General features: G+C 40.8%; 2 protein-coding genes across 2 annotated transcripts in view; both read right to left on the reverse strand.

The window, feature by feature from the left end:
- LOC130166708 (adhesion G protein-coupled receptor E1-like) overlaps nucleotides 1–5,242 on the reverse strand; it is a 13,589-nt gene extending 8,347 nt beyond the window's left edge. Inside the window, exons 1-5 of the mRNA XM_056372425.1 lie at nucleotides 4,769–5,242; nucleotides 1,915–1,989; nucleotides 1,354–1,506; nucleotides 1,126–1,257; nucleotides 1–67 (exon numbers count right to left, since the gene is read on the reverse strand). The exon at nucleotides 1–67 is cut by the window's left edge and continues 77 nt beyond it. Of these exons, the coding sequence (XP_056228400.1) occupies nucleotides 1–67; nucleotides 1,126–1,257; nucleotides 1,354–1,506; nucleotides 1,915–1,989; nucleotides 4,769–4,802 (461 nt within the window). The 5' untranslated portion in view covers nucleotides 4,803–5,242. The remainder of the gene's footprint in view (nucleotides 68–1,125; nucleotides 1,258–1,353; nucleotides 1,507–1,914; nucleotides 1,990–4,768) is intronic.
- Nucleotides 5,243–14,061: 8,819 nt separating this feature from the next.
- Nucleotides 14,062–18,203, reverse strand: LOC130166534 (basement membrane-specific heparan sulfate proteoglycan core protein-like). Its single transcript, XM_056372209.1, has 8 exons — nucleotides 18,059–18,203; nucleotides 17,165–17,311; nucleotides 16,944–17,078; nucleotides 15,590–15,762; nucleotides 15,281–15,467; nucleotides 15,014–15,193; nucleotides 14,656–14,922; nucleotides 14,062–14,548 (listed from the first exon to the last, which is right to left on the reverse strand). The coding sequence occupies exons 1-8, from the start codon at nucleotides 18,105–18,107 to the stop codon at nucleotides 14,544–14,546; spliced, it is 1,143 nt and encodes a 380-aa protein (XP_056228184.1). The 5' UTR covers nucleotides 18,108–18,203; the 3' UTR covers nucleotides 14,062–14,543.
- Nucleotides 18,204–18,601: the final 398 nt, after the last annotated feature.

Below are 18,601 nucleotides of genomic sequence, written 5' to 3' on the forward strand. Positions count from 1 at the left end.
TTGCAGATGCCTTCCTTTCCACAGATGTCCTCTCTGTTCATTTCAGCCTCCTCGCATTCATCTATGTCTGTGTACAGACAGAGAACAGAGACATAAGTAACGACTGACCAGTCATACACAAATCTGAATAGATCAAGCAGTGCTTTGGGCCTTAATGGAGCAAATAATTCTGCAATGTAACTGGGTCACGGTCGTGTGTGTCTTTCATTGTTGGCAATAGGATCTTAAAGACGGGTTCTGGATGTTCCTGGTAAGCATGTCGTGAGATTTTGACATTTCAAGTTAGTTAAGAGCTGCAATTAGAACCAGCAGGAGGCAGGAGATGGCTTTGTGGTTGAGGTCAGAGTACATGGAGTCATAATAGCTGAATCTAGATGAAACAAAAACATGGAGGAGCTTTTCAAGATCAGCTCAGGGCAGGGCATTTTTTTTTATTTTAGAAATGTTCCTTTGGAGGGAAGTTACCCTGACTCTTTCAGATTATCTGAATGAGAGAAGGTACCCATTTTCATGTAAAATCAGTAAGGGTATTGTCAGAGCAGTTGTTCCTATTATGGACCGAGTAGCTACAGGTTTTTTTCAAATGACATTATCACTATAATCTGTTTTTAAAAAATAAAAATAAAAAAAGGAAAGAAAGAAATAACACTTTCTACCTCTAACAAATTAGTAGTAAAACACGCCAGTAATCTGAGGAGTTTTGCTGGTAAATATCACTATCGAGAGATTACTGGGTCATGACTCTTGTGTTACTGTTACACTATGTTTATATGTGTACATGTGTCAACGTGTGGCTTATTAGATAGTGGCAAGGGAAGGAAAACCTGCTAAAGGCAACATATGAGACAGCAGGTATGACATCATAGCAGTTTGTGGCAGAGGGGCGTAAACCTCAACCTTTTACAGTGTTTAAGTGCTGGCACAGACAGCGCGGTGCCTTTGTCATTTGGGTTGTCAGATTGGTTCTTTTACAAAGTGACAAATATTGCTGTAAGCGAGGTGGGCCAACTTTCACCTTTGATGATTCTGTTGAGCAGGTCGTTTTGTAAACTCAGTAAACTCCGAGCACAGCACCACTCCGCTTGAAGTGAAAAGTGTAGACACACAGAACAAGACACCACTCACCTGCGCACTCTTCAGTTTCATTGCTGCTCTTGGTGTACCCAGAATGACAGGTGCACTTGAAGCCCCCAATCAGGTTCTCACAACTAGCCACAAGACTGCAGTTATGAGTTTGAGTGATACACTCGTTGTCATCTGATAGAAGTGAAGACGGTGGTTAAGTATGATTGGACAGAGACAAGTCATTGGCTACGCGCACTCACACTCACACACGCACGCACACACGCTCACCTTGGCACTGTCCACCATCTCTGAGCGTGAAGTTAACTTTCTTGTTAATGTTTGTGAACCCACGCTTGCACTGACAGTAGAAGCTGCCATTGGTGTTGAAGCAGTCTGCGTGTTCGCCACACGATTCCAGGGAATTTTGGCACTCATCATCATCTGTAGATTTGAATACAAAAACATAAAGCACAGAGGTCAATGCATAACAAAACCTGATGTTTATTGTGGCAGTGTCTTTCATTAGTCAGTAAGTAACTTTTTTTCATTCACTTCTTTCATTTTCTATCAATTTCTCTTATTATTAATTTCTCTTCCAGCTCCTCTTTCCACCATGATTACCATTCTGATGTTACGGCGCTGCTTTCAGGGCAGGGCACTTGCATTTCTTTTAGCTGGTTGCTTAAAATTGTGGTGATCTAAGAATTTAAACCTCCTCTGCTGTTGTTTTCACTGCAATCTGCCCTGGATATGAGTAGTGCTAGAATGCCTAAAATGGGAAAAGCAAGTGGAGCGTCAGCTACTTTAGGAGAGGGATGGTTAAAATCAGAGGTAATGGCTGATTATTACCAACACAATCCTTTTTTTTCTTGAGGAAGCCGACATCACAGTCAGAGAGACATTTCCCCAAAATCGATATTAAGCCTGTGGGGAAAGAGAGAGAGGCCAGTTAGTTTCATGTTACAGTTACAGAAAAGCCTTACAATAATGAGGAAGACACGACAACCATGAGCAACTGCATCTGCTCTTTCTTTAACCTTCATTCAACCAGGAAGGCCCTAATTGGACACTTCCAATGACAATATTTGCCCAGAAGAGGCCTTTGAGCAGCCAAAGTGACACTCGAGTTGGCCCCACATGCTAATTCACAGGTCATCTGAGCAAAAATTAAACTCAAACTGTAACCCTGCTTCCAGTTGTAATGCCCCTTGTTCAGTTTTGCCCCTGCACATTAGAGCGTCTATGCACACCCCTGCTCTAATAGCAAAATATAACAAAACATCCCATGATGTTTTGCAGTTTTTCTTCCAAGCTATTCCCTTGCTAAAAAAGGAACACCACACCCAATATATATATTTTTTAAATCTTTTAAAGCATTTTCTGCTTTTATTAATGAGCTAATGATAGAGATTTGACAGGAAGCGAGGGGAGGGAGAGAAGGGGAATGAATGCAACAAAGCTCTCCAGCTATTCTCGAATCGAGGTCATTCATGATCAGAAACTGAACCCCCTTGGCCACAAAGGGGCCCCCAAAAATCACTCTTTATTAACCACTGTAGGATGGAAAAAGGGCTCTGAAAGGTTTGTGAATTGCTTCTTCACGGAGGAGGGTAGCTGTTGTCACCTTGGATTCACTCCACACCACTAAGTAATCTATTTGCAGTATTGCCTTCTCATAGCGCCAAACCTCCTCTGGAAGAAACATATTTAGTGATCTTTTTAAATTTATTACATTCAGACCTGAAAATATGGATCAGTAGTGGGGATTTGGATTATGCTGTCAGAGAGGTTTGAGCAGTTTCTATAAACATTAGATATGTTTTAACAAGCGTTTCGCCCTCAGTTTGGGTCATCATTGGACTCCATTGTAACTGCTGTAATCTGGTGGTGAAAACATTACAGCCTGAGTGTTTTCTTTAACTTGTTGGGCTGTGTCAGATTGCTTATACACACACACACACACACACACATATGGCATGAGTCAAAAAATACTCGCAGCTCCCTCTCCTGTGTTCCCCTCCCTCGATCACAATGAGCCCTCTGTTGTTGTGTGATGAGGCTGGAGCTCCCACAGTAACACCACTTAAGGAAGACCAGGCAGAGTTTGACAGTGACCGTGAGTGTGTGAAACAGTGTGACTGAGTCCAAGTTTATGACCAAATTACTGCAGACAGAAACAAGGCCCGACTTTATGTGCAGCTGACTTTCATTCACCAGTAAGCACAGTGGTGAATAATAGTTAGTCTGTCACAGAAACTGTCCTCTCTGTATGTCTCCTCTGTCTCATACTTGTTCCTATTTTTATGTGTAATATATCACATACACTGTACATGAAGAAAAAGTGTTCGGGCATACAAAAGAAACTGCAGTTTCTTAGAAACTGAAAGCCTCACTTTACTCTCAGCCTTAGTTACATCTCATGTTTACTGTAAGTTCAACACCTGTTTCAGACTTAAGGGCTTTTTTTGCTACTGCTGACCTGAAAAAAAGTAGTTCTTTGTTGCCTGGAAACCTTGGTGCTCAGTATACATACAAAATTACATTGAAGATTTTATTGATTAACAACAAAACAAACCGTGGAGGGTCTCCGGTTTGTATTTGACATCCGAGAAGCATAAACAGAGACTGAGGCGTAGATCACGAGCAGCTATTCTGACCGCTATAGTCAAAAAAAAAAAAAAAAAACTTTGGACACGGTTCTGTTTTATTCCAAATCATGGAAGAAAAAACATATTAAAATATTGTCTCATATATTCAATACTTAAATACTACTAATAATACTTATATAGTTTGTACAGTATATATAATTTTATCTGTGGTGCAGTGTCTTATTGTAGTTCAGTACAACCAGTTATGTTTGTATATGACATGTATGTCACATATGTTAATAAGGAGAGTTAATAAGCATACAGTTTAATGTATAACATCTCTACAAAAATGGAATAAAAAACCTCTATAAAGTTAGCTACTGTTGCCCACAGTATACCAGTGTAACCATCATAACTGTCTATGATGGTGGTGAGTTTCTGAAATGCAGATGTATAAACCACAAATAATCTTACTGAGGCTTGTGGTTTATTCAAAAAAGACTTCCTTGGTGACTGTGCACCATCAGACCGTGTCACAACTGATTCAGGCTTTGGGTTTATTTAACTCTGACAGCTGGACGAGCTGCTCTGACTGACCTGGTCAGTGCAGTCAGACCGGTGACAGAGGTTCGGTCACAGCAGTAAACACAGTGCTCACTGTCTGACAGCGTGAACATTATTAATGTTGCCCATGTGAACTAGAATTAAAGGTTTCTAAAAATGTCATCCCTTCTACTATCAAGTTCACCAGCTGAGGCCAGTGATTATAGTGACCATAGTAGCAGGAATTTGGAAATGGAGGCTATTCCACTGAAGGGATACATTCACTGATTTTTCTTCACTGATTTCACTTCACTTTTTACAGATGCCAAACATTAAACCTGTGTACAAACAGAAACAAGAAGTTCATCAACTGAAGTTTTACACAATGTCTAAACTTCCCTGTACTTTTTTTCTTTTTCTTATACCTTCACACACCCATTCAGTCATACACCCATTCAGTCATACACACACACACGCGCACACACACACACACACACACACACACACACACACACACACACACACACACACACACACACACACACACCTTGTACTCTCATTGATAGACTTACCAAGAATAAGCAGCTCCTTATTTCCAAACCCCATGTCCAAGGAAAACAATTTAAGCAATGATTAAAATTACTGGTTGATGTCCAGGAATCAAAGTTTAGGTCATCTCACAAAAGTTCCCAAAAGATATGAGGATTTTTCAGTGTAGTCCGAGGTCACAAAATCCACAAAGTATGAGAGTAAAAAACAAAACAAAAAAGAAAGATAAAATCCTTTTTGTAAAGTTTATGTGTGGCAAGAAAAGTAACAATGAACCTTCAGCAGCTCTCTTCCTCCCTCAGATTCAGACTCAGTCTGAACACGCCCTCTCTCCTTTACCCTCCCGCCTCTCTCTCTCTCCCTCTCTCTCTCTCATTCTCTCAATCTGTCTTGCCTTCCCTCCCTCTCTTTTTGTCCTTTTCACTCATTTGTGTGGCCTTGTCTCCCTCATGGCACTCTTCTTGCTCTTTTCTTTCACTCTATATCTTTCCATGTGAACACATCTCGCATACTGGCACCGTCTCACATTGCAGGCACAAACCCCCGCTCTGTCTACACCGTCTTTCACATTTTCCTCTACACTCCAGTGGGCTCTATTTCAAGAGCTATTCACAACACTCTCATGAGAGACAGAAGGAAGAGGGGGGGAGCAGAGACTGTAGGGAGGCCGATGACTAACACTCAGTCTAAACAGCTGCTGCTGTACTTGAGTTTTGCCAGTAAGTAATCTTATATCCGTTCCCCTACTCCCCCAATTCCTACTCCATCTCCTCCTCCTCTTACTTTTTCTTCCCCCCCTCAATATTTAGCCCTTCACCCAATTCCAGTGACAAACCCTCTGAATCTAATGATCACAGATTTACTATAGAAATTCATTACATGTCTTAAGCAGTGGTAGCCTGGTTTAGGACAGAGGCACACAAAAACAGGCTTCTCATTTCTAAACTGCAATTGGTAATTTTTCCGGCTGCAGAAATGATGATGGTCGCTGATTGATTTTTATCAGCTATAGCTAGCTAGATGAGATAACGTTAGCTCCATGAGTTGATTAAAAAAACTGACTTTTTAATGTTTTTTGCTGACTCATTTGACTGAAGCTAATGCTACATGTCCCAGGGAAAAAGTTAGCATCCTCACCAGTTAATGAACCAGGCAGGGGAATAAAGAAACAGCATTGATTTTCTATTAGCTACTTAGGAAGTTTTATTTTAGAGCCAACTTCTTTTCTGTCAAATCATATTTTGTGTCATTTTGACAAGGCGGACTAAATACTACGTCTACAATACCCATAAGCCTCAGGAGTTATGAAGAAGAAGCCAGTCATGTGCGTGAATCAGATCCGTAGGACATTCAAAAATGTTGTGACACCATAGCTGCTGAATTCAAAACTGATACAGACCTGGAGTAAACAGATTTTAGCAGCAGGCTGTGTTTTCGGTTTTCTCAACAGTGTAATCTTAAACTCTTAGTGGCTCAGAATTTTAAGATTAGTGTTTGTCTGTTTCTTACCGAAATGTGCGTTAAGAGTTCTAGTTAACTTCTTCCCAAAAGATTTTATGTACAGATATTATGTAAAGCTTTGAACTTCAACATTTGTCGAGTCACCTGACATTCACTTTGGCAAAATGAGCTGGACTTTTACTTCAGTCAATCAAAATCTAACTTGTATTTTGTTCTTACAAAACTCTGGCTGCAACAAACTGCACTCTCATATTTTCACACAGTGTGGTTTTACATTTCACGTTGCAAAAGAAAGGACTTTTTAAATTTGAAATAAGAGACATAATGCTACCTTGAGTAATTCTGAATGATGTGTAACTTCCCCAATCTAATGAGGACAGAACAGAGCTGCTGATGCCTAAACTGATATAGTAGCACCCAGGACCACCTGCCTCACAGTGAGGGAAGTATTAGTGGAAGTGCTTGTCATGAACAAGCTTTTTTTTTTTTTTTTTTTTAACGTCACCTGTAACCCTACAAACTAATGCCATTACAGCTGATAACCACACAGTTTTATCCTTTACGCTTGTGTTTTTGGTTTTGGAAAGACTGATAATTAGTTGCCATCCTCTCTAAATACAGAGCACGCACATTGCTCCATACCATGCCTAGCAACGGACACTTTGCTGTGACTCAACAATTGTTGTTCCACAGAAGGGTTTAGCAAAAGATAAGTTGATACATCACAGCACAGTTGACACAACAAACAAAGATGCAGAATGCAGCAGCTGCGAAGAAGAGGAGAGGAGTCCAGATGGGAGGAGGATAAACCAAAGAAATATTAGGCAGCTGAGAGTAAGAGGACAGCGGTGAGTGAGTGAAAACATAACACTAAACAGTGTAGCAGGTTTAGATTCAAACTTTTTCCACATGTGTTGCATGATCTCGGTTGTCATGGTTACCATGCCATATACAGAAACAACCTTAACATGTTGCACACAGTGGTGGTTGATATGAAACTCTCTTGTGTTACTAGTGAGCAAAGCATATACAAAAACAATCACATGACCTACTGTAGATGTTCCACACAGCATCATCAATCTTCATTACAAGCTGATGATGAACTATCCTCAGCTATCCTCTCACAAACAATGAGAGAAAAGCTATAGCTCATATGACCTCTTTTCCTCCCTTCAGTCTCTCATTGAGCGGGCCAGACATGCGGCGACAAATGAGCAGACACACGGAGAGGGACAAATCACCCACACATGTAGGCAGGAAGAGGATGAGAGAAGGAAAGTTCACGTCTCTTCAGCATCTCCAGTAAACAAAAAGCTAAACAAAAGCAGGCGCATCTTGCTTACAATCCACTAGTGTGTGCGTGTGTGTGTGTGTGTGTGTGTAGGTGAGGTATTCCATCAATCTCTCTTTATTTGTTTTTGTCTGTGTCTCAGTGGGCGTGTGAGGCTGTGAAAAACAACTTTATCTGCAACTATACTATTACAACACTTCAGTGTTTCCACATTAGAAAGGTCCAGTGTGTGTGTGTGTGTGTGTGTGTGTGTGTGTGTGTGTGTGTGTGTGTGTGTGTGTGTGTGTGTGTGTGTGTGCGCGCGCGCGCATGTGCATGCGCATGATGGCAGCTACTGAGCATTAATCCCTCATGTATTTAATGGACATCTGCCCATTGTGACCATCAGTCATCCAAAAGGAAAAACTTGCATGGGAAAAATGTGATCTGTCTGAGTGAGTGTTATTTATACTAAGACTAACAAGTAGCAGTGACAATTACACAGTTATGAGGAAGTTGGGCACGAGGTCACAGTGAGCCCTCAGTTTACTTTCTAGTTGTGACCTGCATGTGTTCATGAGTGTGTGACACATGGTCATTTGATTAAAATAGCTGAACTGAAACCTTTGGCCGTACTGCATCCTGACGCAGTACTGTGCATATGCCAGTAAAAAATGTTAGATTAATGAGCTAATTTAAATCTGTCCATCTGTAAGCAACTAGCTGCAACACCCCAGACATGAACATGTGAGGATTTGTCTTTGTGAAACATGACCAAACTGAAGCTTTTTATCCCGACGTCCTCCAGTTTGTGCCCTGACCTAAACTTTGACACCTGTCCTTGTGTGACACTAAAAACTTTTATCTACTACATGATTGTAAGATTCATTCTTACATTTGTGCTTGTGTGTTTGTTGTGTAGATACTGTAGTAATGCTTGCAAGTGTTAGATAACGAGATGGACATTTTTTTAGGTGGTGATTCACAGGGGTGTATTTCGCACTAATTCTCCACACTTCAAACTAATACTGTTAAAGAGGAACTTTGCACTGAAAGCATACTGTAAAAAACATTCTCAGTGCTTTACACATGAAGTTCACTTTAATCTATGAATAGGAATCATACATACATACATACCTGTGAAAACAGTTGTATAGTTGTGGAGAGAGCTTTCTGTTCAAGCATTAGATTCAGAATTTAAAAACAGAAAGTCTGAGTTACAAACTGAAGGTGTAGGGTTGTAGAGGGCATGAAGTTGAAAGTTTTGCAAAAAGCTAGTATTATGTAGCGATTTGGGACAGGAAAGAAGATCAAAGTTTTTCTAGATAAATAAAGCGCCCTTGTTTTAGAACACTTTTATCTGGGTTTGAAGGCTTTATCCAGTCAAGCATCACTCGAGCTGTGCAACTAGCACAAGACCTCAGAATATCTGATCAGATAAACACCAGAGTCCTGACTGTGAAGTCCTGATGTATTCACAGGGCAACAGTAATGTAGTAATGACCCATAGCTGCTAAACTAAAAACACATATGCTACGAGAATAGCTGGATTGATTTTCAGTGTAATAACTAATGGGCTTCCAGGAAATACCCGTGTGTGTGTGTGTGTGTGTGTGTGTGTGTGTGTGTGTGTGTGTGTGTGTGTGCGTGTGTGTGCGCGTGTGTGTGTGTGCGCGCGTGTGTGTGTATGCTCCACACTAGTAGTAGTTTATGACCAAATTCATGGAGAAAGAATAAAACAAAGACAACACCAGAGTAAGAAAAGTTCTACAGATTTCATATAAACCTCCCTCCTGAGCAAAATTAACATCTAAACTATAAATTGACTAAATTCAGTCTAGAAGTTGCATGTAAGTTGCACTTTACAATCAAAGAGTAGGCAGTATTTTCTATCACTGTGTTGCAAAGTAAAGGTTGCAACCTACTGATGGGTCATGGGAGAGTTTGAATGAATCCCCAAGAGGTAACTAATAAACAAAATATTAATCAGCGGTTGTCAACTACAGGCAAACTCTCAGTGAAATCCTTGCAGTCCCCCAGCTGCCTGTAAATGTTCTGTTACTTTGAAAGAAAGATACTTTGTTCATTCCTCGATCTCTTGTCGAGGATAAAAGAGTTCATCGCCATGGCGAACTGTATGTGAAAGTTGCGTCACTGTTGCATCACACTAGTGTGGTGGAAAGTCTTAGTCCTGTGTTTTAAAGCTTTATGATACTGACAGAGGAACAAATGTTAGTGCCTGGAACCGCTGGCACACACACTCACACAAACAGGATCTTTCCATATGGAAACACAGTGGATGGATCATAATCACACAGTTGCAGTTTTGGAGCTTTTCACTGGTTTTTCACCAACTCATGGTCGACTCTCTCATACTATTTTCCTTCCCACCATTCAGTCAGTGGCAGAAAGGGGAACATAGCTGACTATACCATTAAGACTGAAAACTAAGGAGATTCAACTTTCAATGTCGCCATCCACTCAGTTACAATATCCTCTTTCTTTTCCCTCTCACACCCTTTTCTTTTCTCTCTCGTCTTGTATATTTACTTTTCTAATATTTTTTCCTATTTATTCCTGTTCCTACTCATTTCTATCTCTGTCACAGCGATGTTGTGTCTATATCTGCTGCTCCAGTCAGATAGTCCTAACTCTTAACTTAATAAAACTTCATCATATTACAATAGGGGCAAGTGTAACAAAATACATCAGGTTACAGAGAGTTCATGGGTTGTACAGGCTCTCTTAGTGACAATGTACAGAACTGCCACAACATTACTCATGTTCATTTCTTTTTTGTAGTTTAATTACCGTAAATTACCTGATAATTATGTTTTCATATGTCATTATTATTGATGGTGGGTCACTACAAAAACCATTAGTTTAATGATTTATATCCCCAAAATAGCAGTCACAAAAATAGCAAAGAAAATAGCCGATTTCATTCATTCTCATGTAAGTGTTGGTTTTCTGTTGTTTTATCAGCACATTTTATTTTGTAAAGCACTTAGTAACAATAAAAAAGACTAAACCACATATATGTTGTTGTGTTTAACAAACAGATTAAGTCATGAGAGCGATGTACAGCACATGCTGTACCAAGCTTACTCTTCTGTGGCTTTCGATCAGTCTGCGCGCCTCCCTCTTTCTTCTGCTTTTATACCGTGTATTTTTAACCAGAAGTACTGCCATTTTCTCAACCTCAAGTGGCTTCCTCCTGATGCCACAAACATCAGTGACATAATTTCATAAGTAAGAAGAGCGGGCAAGTAAAAGTGTGTTTGCACTACATGTGATACACTGAGCTTGTTTTGTGGTTTGAGTTTCAAGAAGAGCTCAATGCCATGATCGAAGAACAGCCTGTGACAGTTTGTGTTTATGGTTCCTAGCAACAACCAGCAGCAGCTTCTTTGTAGCCAGAGGGAGCCGGCTGTGTTTTTATTTGCAACTCTACTTTTAAGTCTGAAAAACAAATATAATCCGGAAAAAAAGTTTTAAAAGATTCAAAATAAATCACTTATCATAAACTTTTGTTTTGTTCCAGATCTTGTGTCTGCGGATGGTGTTTGAAAAGGTGTGAAAATGCAGGGTTTTACAGCCGAGAACAGAAATAGCAGATGCAGCAAAGATTAGACGCTCACAGTGCACATGCAAGCTCTTATGCAAAGTATGAAATCAACATTTTCCCACGGTATATTGGCCTGTGCAGTGGTAAATAAAGCATTGTCTACTTGAGAGCTCTTGTCACAGTTTTTGACATATTATGATCATATAAAGTTGGTGTATTGAACACGTTAAAGTGTAAAATATAAATGGATATTTACACATCCAGCAGTTACAGATAAACATTATCATTCATTTGGAGATGTGTTTATGGTAACCTGATGAATGTCAGTTCAAAATTCCCTCTCATTTTAGCTCTGAGGAAAGTCTCTGACTTTGTCTGTCTGCTGATTAGTGCTGGGAAGAAGGCACCAAAACAAAAAATTGTCTTGTGACCCCTCAGATTTACCTTAGGACCACCTGAGGGTCCTGACCCCTTGGTTGGGATCGTCATCTTCAGTGAAAATTAGCACTGATTGCCTGTCAAGGTTGGGCTTCTAAGCACTTTCATATAGCCTCCATTCAGAGCAGAGAAAAGGCGAGAACACACTTACTTCCTCTTTCTGTGCATGACATTTGACCAAACATTTTATTGACACTATGTGAGTTGTGCTAAAACACAACAGGCTCTACAGGCAGCTCTGTACCCCCCCCCCCCATCAGCCTGCCTTCCTGGAATATCTGTTCTGTTTCTACGTACTGCTCCCACACTGCGAGTTTGCCCAGTGGAAACCATAGCAACAGACTTGACAGGCGCCCCCCTTCCACCTGTCATTTCCTGAGGAAGCTCTCACCTCATTGGTTCCTTCCTGAATGATCTGGTTTCCCCACATTATCAATGCAGGGACCTCACATGTGTCTTTTACCAAAAGCAGTAACACTTTTCAATTATTACTGGAATATAGAATGTGAAGAAAAATTAATATTTGGGAACATGCTAATCTCCTTGTGTGCTGACTGATACAGCCAGGAAACTGACCTGTTTTTTTTTTTCTTTCCAGGCCTCTTAAGGCTAACATAAGCAACGTGTGGTCGAGAGTAAATGTAGCACTGCTGAGTACACCTACAGTAATGTAAACTAATGTAATGCTTCTGAAATTGTGACAAACTATCTGTGTGAGTGTGTGCGCAAATCCTATTTCTGGACCGTCATCTGAACTCCTATGAATCTTTCTGTTTACATCAGACTCCATTAGAGAGCATATGTCCACGTCTAGTTAATATGTATACAAAGGCACACACAGACAGAGAAGGGGGGCAGATTTAATGACAGTTTCCTCTCTGTCGCTGATACATTCCTTCTGTCTTCTCCACCTTACTGGTTATTTACCACTCTAAGTTAAAAATATATGTGGATTTGCCTCCTCTGCTATCCTCTGTGGTGCCTTTATTTTGTCCGCTTGATCTTCCCTCCACCCCTCGGTCTGTCTGTGAAGTGAGGGGGTGGAATGAGGTGACAGAGGGCAGATGTTTCTTTCCCAGCTTTGAAGATGCTTGTAAAGATAGAGGGAGGAATAGTGGAAAGGGTGAAATCCTGTTACTCGTTGGAGGTGGGGCGTTTTACGAGGGAGGCCCCAATCACACACAGCAGATACAGGCTCAGTTCTGTAATGGTAGCTCTCTTTCCAACCTTCTGCTGCAGCCACAAACCCTAAATGTCGAGCTAACACCTCATTTAGGCAGAGCTGCTTTAAATTTTTTGTTACCAGTTTAACCATAAGTGCGTCATTTTGCAACAGGCTTGTCTGATCAAACTGAACTTTGCCTGTTCACAAGGGGGTTTACAGTCCATATTTACACAAAGGGGTGCAATGATCAGCCAGATATTTCAGCTTTTTTTTTCAAATTAATGATGACATGTATTGTAGTGGAAAACAATAGCTTGTTTGACTGTGCACTGCATCTGTCCCTCCAGTTGTTAAGGGCGTGAGGGCTCAGATTGCTTTTCTTTGGCCTGAAGACAACATATTTGCTTTAAAGCTACATATTGCCACCATGTGGTTAAAGCGATGCTCAGATTTGACATCAGTTGTACATTGTTTCATATGTAAAGGCATTCACATTGCACAATGACGGCAAACTTTAAACATAAAGGGACTGTATGAAAATTACTAGGTTGGGGAGGGGTAGGGGTGCTTCAAAAAGCAAAGCCCCCCCACAGCATTATGTGCACAGTTAAAGTTTCCCTCCAGACATGTTTGAAACTATGTAAAAATAACATGCTGTGATTAATATTTTATTTTTACGTACAACAAAAACCGGGTGAAAAGTGGCTGGAGTCGCATCTATGTTTACTTCCTTATTGAGAAATTCTGGATCAGGCCTCATGCACCGCCCACCACCACTGCTTGTCCAAGGTTGACAGGTGAAAGAGCAGTGAGTAACCAGATAGTTAGTGCAGGAAACATCGGAGAGACTCAGCTACATGTTCGAGCCTCAGTCAGACCCAGACTCAGATGTGGAGTTTGCTGTGCACCAAAATCGGTGACTAGCAGACGTATCGAATGGTCAGAGTAGTTAGCATCGTTTCTTAGCTTGTAACTGGCAGTGGCAGCAGACACAGAGTTGGTGGTTGTACTAATGCAAACTCTGGTTCTGGTACTGACAAGGTTGAAGGGATTGGCTCCTGAGGTTATATGACGTATGAATCCCTGGCTGTCTGAATCTGTTTTTATGAGACTGTCATTGGTTCACGGCAGTTCCAAGGTGGAAATACTCAATCATGGCGTCGACTGCTTATTTTGCTGATGAAAAAAAAACACCATATGGACATGTTAACAAGATGAGGACATGATGTCTATCCTGTGCACAAAGTTTATCTTTTTGGTATAAATATTTAGATTTAACTCTTTATGTAACTATTAACTATATTGAAAGGGAAGGAAGTACAAGGACATACAGCAACCTCCCACACTGCAGACTCCCCTCCCCCACTAATAACTTTTGTACAGTCCCTAATTTGGACACACTGTAAACAACAACTTTGTAAAATATTTTCATCTTTATTGAGTTTGTAATTTAATGGCATAATAAAGGCTTCTTTTTTTTAGTAAATCGGGTTTTTGTTTGTTTTGTGCCCTCCTTTCAGTTTTGAAAGTGCAACAGTGTAAATTCAGCAGATGACATGAAGGGAGGAAAAGACAGGGTGCAGAGGCATTCCAGCAGAAGAAACAACTCCCACACACACTGCAGGAGTTTCACAGAAAAGCTTTCCAAAGGCAGATATGAGACAGGAGCACCAATAGCAACAGTGTCAATTTTCTATAAAAGTACAAAATTAACCCCATATGCACAATAATACCAAACATTTAAACTGCATTGATATCTTTTTCCTTCATACATATATATGAATCTATTAAATATAATCTCTGTTTTCAGTATTAACCATGATGGATCCAGGCTTGCAGAAATTGTAAGCGCTGCATAGATGGTTTGTCAATCAGACACAGTGTGACCACATTGGATTAAGCTGTAAAAGAAAAAAAAATCAAAGATGGAGAAGAGACAAGATTAGAGAATAAAAGAAAGAGATCAGTTATTTTGATGGACTTTAAACTAGCCAAGTATGAAGCTCACCTTTTATGATGACTTTGGCCAGTGACTCACTGGAGCCGATGTGGTTGGTGGTAACACATTTGTATGTTCCACTGTCACCCAGTTTAACGTGGGCTATCAGCAGCCTTCCATCCTTTGTGGTCTCTGCCCCTGCAGGCAGGTTCCCCCTGCCCACCCGACTCCACACGAACTGGATGGGATGAGAGCCGTGGGCGAGGCACTGCAGGCGCAGGGAGTCACCGGGCTGCAGTCTCACCTGGTCGGGCAGGCAGGTGGCATATGGAGGAGCTGTATGAAGGAAAGACAATGACTCTTAACCTGTACAGTGACAAAGAATATGGACGTGCGTTATCAGTGCTACTGTCTTTTGTCCACTCACTCTCCACCTCCATCTGCGTGTACGCTTCACTGTAGCCGTGTATGTTGGTCGCATTACAGATGTATTGTCCCGAGTCTTGGCGCCCCACGCTGGTCAGCGTCAGGACACCGCCAACCAATGTGTGTTTCCATGGCAACGGTGCTCGGAGCTTGGACCAGGTGATGACAGGAGGAGGGGAACCTGTAGGGAAAGAGGGAAAGCAAGGACAAAATGAAAACGAGAAGTGAGAGCAGAACTGGGACATATTTAAACATGATGATATCTTACCACTGGCCCGACACTCCATTGTGACTACATGTCCCTCCACCACTGTCATTTCGGTGTTGCTCACTACAGCCACTGGTGCTCCGGCCCCCCCCTCAACAATGATTTCAACTTTGACCTCTGTCACCCCTTCGTTGTTCACAGCCTGGCAAATATATACTCCTGAGTCCTCTGGACGCACTGCAGCCCACTGAGGAAAGAGATGACAATTATGATGTTATATTTATTCAATTAAAAATGAAGAAAGAAAGAAAGAAAGAAAGAAAGAAAGAAATTATTAAAGTATTGCTTAAGCACGCGTCCATAATTCACCTTTATGGTGTTGACATCGTTTGTTTCCGCGGTAACTAGCTGCAGAGTGGAGCCTTGGCGTTTCCATGTCAGTGTGGGGTGTGGCCTGCCTGTGGCGCGACACTCCACTGACACAGGGACACCCATCCTCACCCGCAGGGGCCCTGCTGGTGTCAGCCGCACTTTAGGAGCATCTGAGAAGGGGACACAGGGACATGACTGATACATTAAACCTGCAGGTGCAGCAGAAAGAAGTTGTAAACACAACACTGACATTTCATGACCTTTTAAATTGATATTATGAACTTGTTAGCAAGTAGCTGCTTATTTACACACCCATTTGGAGTTGTGTTTCTGGACACCTGGCAAATGTAAATCTAATATTCACTCTCTTTTAGTTCTGCTTTGGTCTCTACCAACTCCTCAGGAAAATATCTTTTAGCTTTTTAGCTGCTAAATGCTCCACTTAGTTTCATCATGTAGTCTCTAATGGTGTCAGCCTGCTGTTTGGTGCTAAGCAGGTAGTGTACAATGAGTTTTTAGAGATTTATTGCAGCAGAAAAAGACGCTATGAAAGCAATGAGAGCCAAAACAATAAAGTTACACTATGTTGAAACTCACCATGAGGCTCCATAAAGCCTCAGGAAGCTCCAAATTTGGGTGATAATTCTCTGTAGGTTCATCACTACCAGATACCCCTTCACATTGTTTTCACATGGTCACACTCACACAGGTGATATACAGGTGAAAAGAACAGTAAACAGTAAATTCAAAACAACTGTTCTAAAATAATACCTGATGCATTTACACACACACTCAGTGCAGTAAATGCGTCAGGGGCCCACAGCTGGAGGTGGGGTCTGGAGGTCTTAGTCCATCGGTCAAAAGTCCATGTTAGTTTTAGTCATATTTCGTCAACCTCATCCTTTTTATTTTGAGTCAGTTTTCAGTCGACTAAAACTCTGAACAACACTTGACATTTCAGCTTTTTAGTTATCAGAAGATTATTTAATGAAAGGTTGAACATTTTAGTCTAGTCCAAGAATTTTTTCCGTCTTGTATTGCTGTGCTAGACTTTATTATGTTCATGCACTACCACTGAAATACATTTGTAAAGAAAATATTTTTTAAAATAAAATAATTATTATTAATAATTACCGGTATTAATTGTTATTAAATTATTATTTAAAATAAATCTAAAAATATAAACTGAAAAAAAAACTAAACTGAAGTTGAAAGTCTAATAGAAAATGACCATTTTTCTACTTTTGATAAAAGGGAGCCCCGATGAAATAATCTTTCAGGGACCCCAGAGTTTATAGCTTTGCCACTGCACACACACAGGTGGAGATCTGAAATGTGAAGACAAGCTCACGTTTGACATTCAGCACAGCTGTGGCAGTGCTGCGGCCTGCAGAGTTGGCTCCCACACAGCGGTACTGGCCCTGGTTACCAGGTCGGGTGTTAGCAACCGTCAGCACAGAGCCATCAGGACCGAGCTTTGCATTGTCTGCAGGAAAAACAGAATTCAGTTAAACTTCACAGGTGGTGATAATGTGAGAGCAATGCTTATGCTTACATGTTATTACTCCTGACCTGGTAATGCTTGGTTGTTGGCTCTCTTCCACTCCAGTTGGACTGGCTGTGCACCTCTGCCCACTTGGCACCTAAAGCTGACAGACTCCCCTTGGCGCACAGTAGCAGTCCGAGGCTCCACTGAGACCACGGGAGCCTGGCCAGCCACTGCACAGAAAGATGAGGACTGGTAATACCACACACACACACACGTACAATGCAAGTCTGTGAACCTTTAGACAGGCCTGGGTAAAATACAGTGTAAACAAACGCCACCCCAAAGCAAACAACCTGAGCAAATAGACGGATTGAACAAAAGTGCTATTTGATGACAAAGCAAAAAAGAAAAATCTACAAAAAAACAACTAAGTTCTCTCAAAGAAAGACATTCCTCTCTGACATGACATGTTAAAGAGGAATATTAAAATATTTTCACTTTGATAAAAAACCTTTATATCACTATGTCAAAGGCTGGTTTATTCAAGTGACAAAACTGGTGACCATGCAGATTGTTTTCATTTGATTTGTTGAGTTTTCTACTTCGTTTGTGGATTAAAAATTACATTTTAAAAAATATACAATAATGTGTCTCTCCAGAAATGTCCCCATTATTCTAGATAATCCAGAAAACGCAAAAGGGACTGAAAGGGACTAAATTTTTAAAATAGAAAGTGGTTCCAATAAAAGCTGTTGACAGGGAGGAATGTGGGTTATCCAGAGTAATGGAGAAACACAGCTGTTGAAGTTTTTCTGTTGTGTGAGCACCAGTTTGTGTAAAGTACATAAATGATACACATCTCTACAGACATTAAGCAGCTTAACAGAAAAACTGTCGAGATATAAGACACATCTGCTTAAAGCAGCCATGTTGCAGCAGATGTTTCTCTGCTGTTAAAATTAAATCAGATTCATTACCTGAACATAACAGAGAACACAGGATCAGAGCCCCAGGTGATAAATCCATGATGAGCAGAGAACAATCCCACTTTCCCCACAGTGTGCAACCTCTCTGTCTCTCTCTGACTGCCTCTGTCTCTTTTACATACAATCACTTTCGACCTTTAACCCCTGGTTTACCATTACCCCTTCCCTTATTCAAACACCGTCTACAAGTACCAGTCACGTATGAAGCGTTTCACTGCAGCATTGTGTTTTTGCAAAGAAAGAATTATACATTTTTGAGCTAATAATTGTTTGTTTACAAAATCTGAACTTGTCTGGTGTGCCTGACTGTTATCCAGAGAGCAGGCTAAATGCTAACAAATATCTCATGTCTCTGATATTACAGTGTACAGAAGTTACAGGACACATGCTGATGAAAAGTACAAAAGCTGGACTTTAAATTGGAATTGGAATTTAAATCATTTTTGATTTTGATTTGATTTTGATTGCAGTACACAGGGACATTGATTTCATCACTTAAGTCTTCAGAGTATTATTTCGCTTTCCAAGAAAATG

This window comes from Seriola aureovittata, chromosome 3, assembly GCF_021018895.1.
Source record: "Seriola aureovittata isolate HTS-2021-v1 ecotype China chromosome 3, ASM2101889v1, whole genome shotgun sequence".
Lineage (NCBI taxonomy): Eukaryota > Metazoa > Chordata > Actinopteri > Carangiformes > Carangidae > Seriola > Seriola aureovittata.

Excerpts from the sequence above, each read along its gene's own strand:
- LOC130166534 (XM_056372209.1), bottom strand. The coding sequence starts at position 18,107 with ATGGATTTATCACCTGGGGCTCTGATCCTGTGTTCTCTGTTATGTTCA. Across the intron at positions 15,763-16,943 it reads AGCTGTGCTGAATGTCAAAC|ATGCTCCTAAAGTGCGGCTG; the intron begins GTGAGCTTGTCT and ends TCCCCTTCTCAG. Across the intron at positions 15,194-15,280 it reads AATGGAGTGTCGGGCCAGTG|GTTCCCCTCCTCCTGTCATC; the intron begins GTAAGATATCAT and ends CTTTCCCTACAG.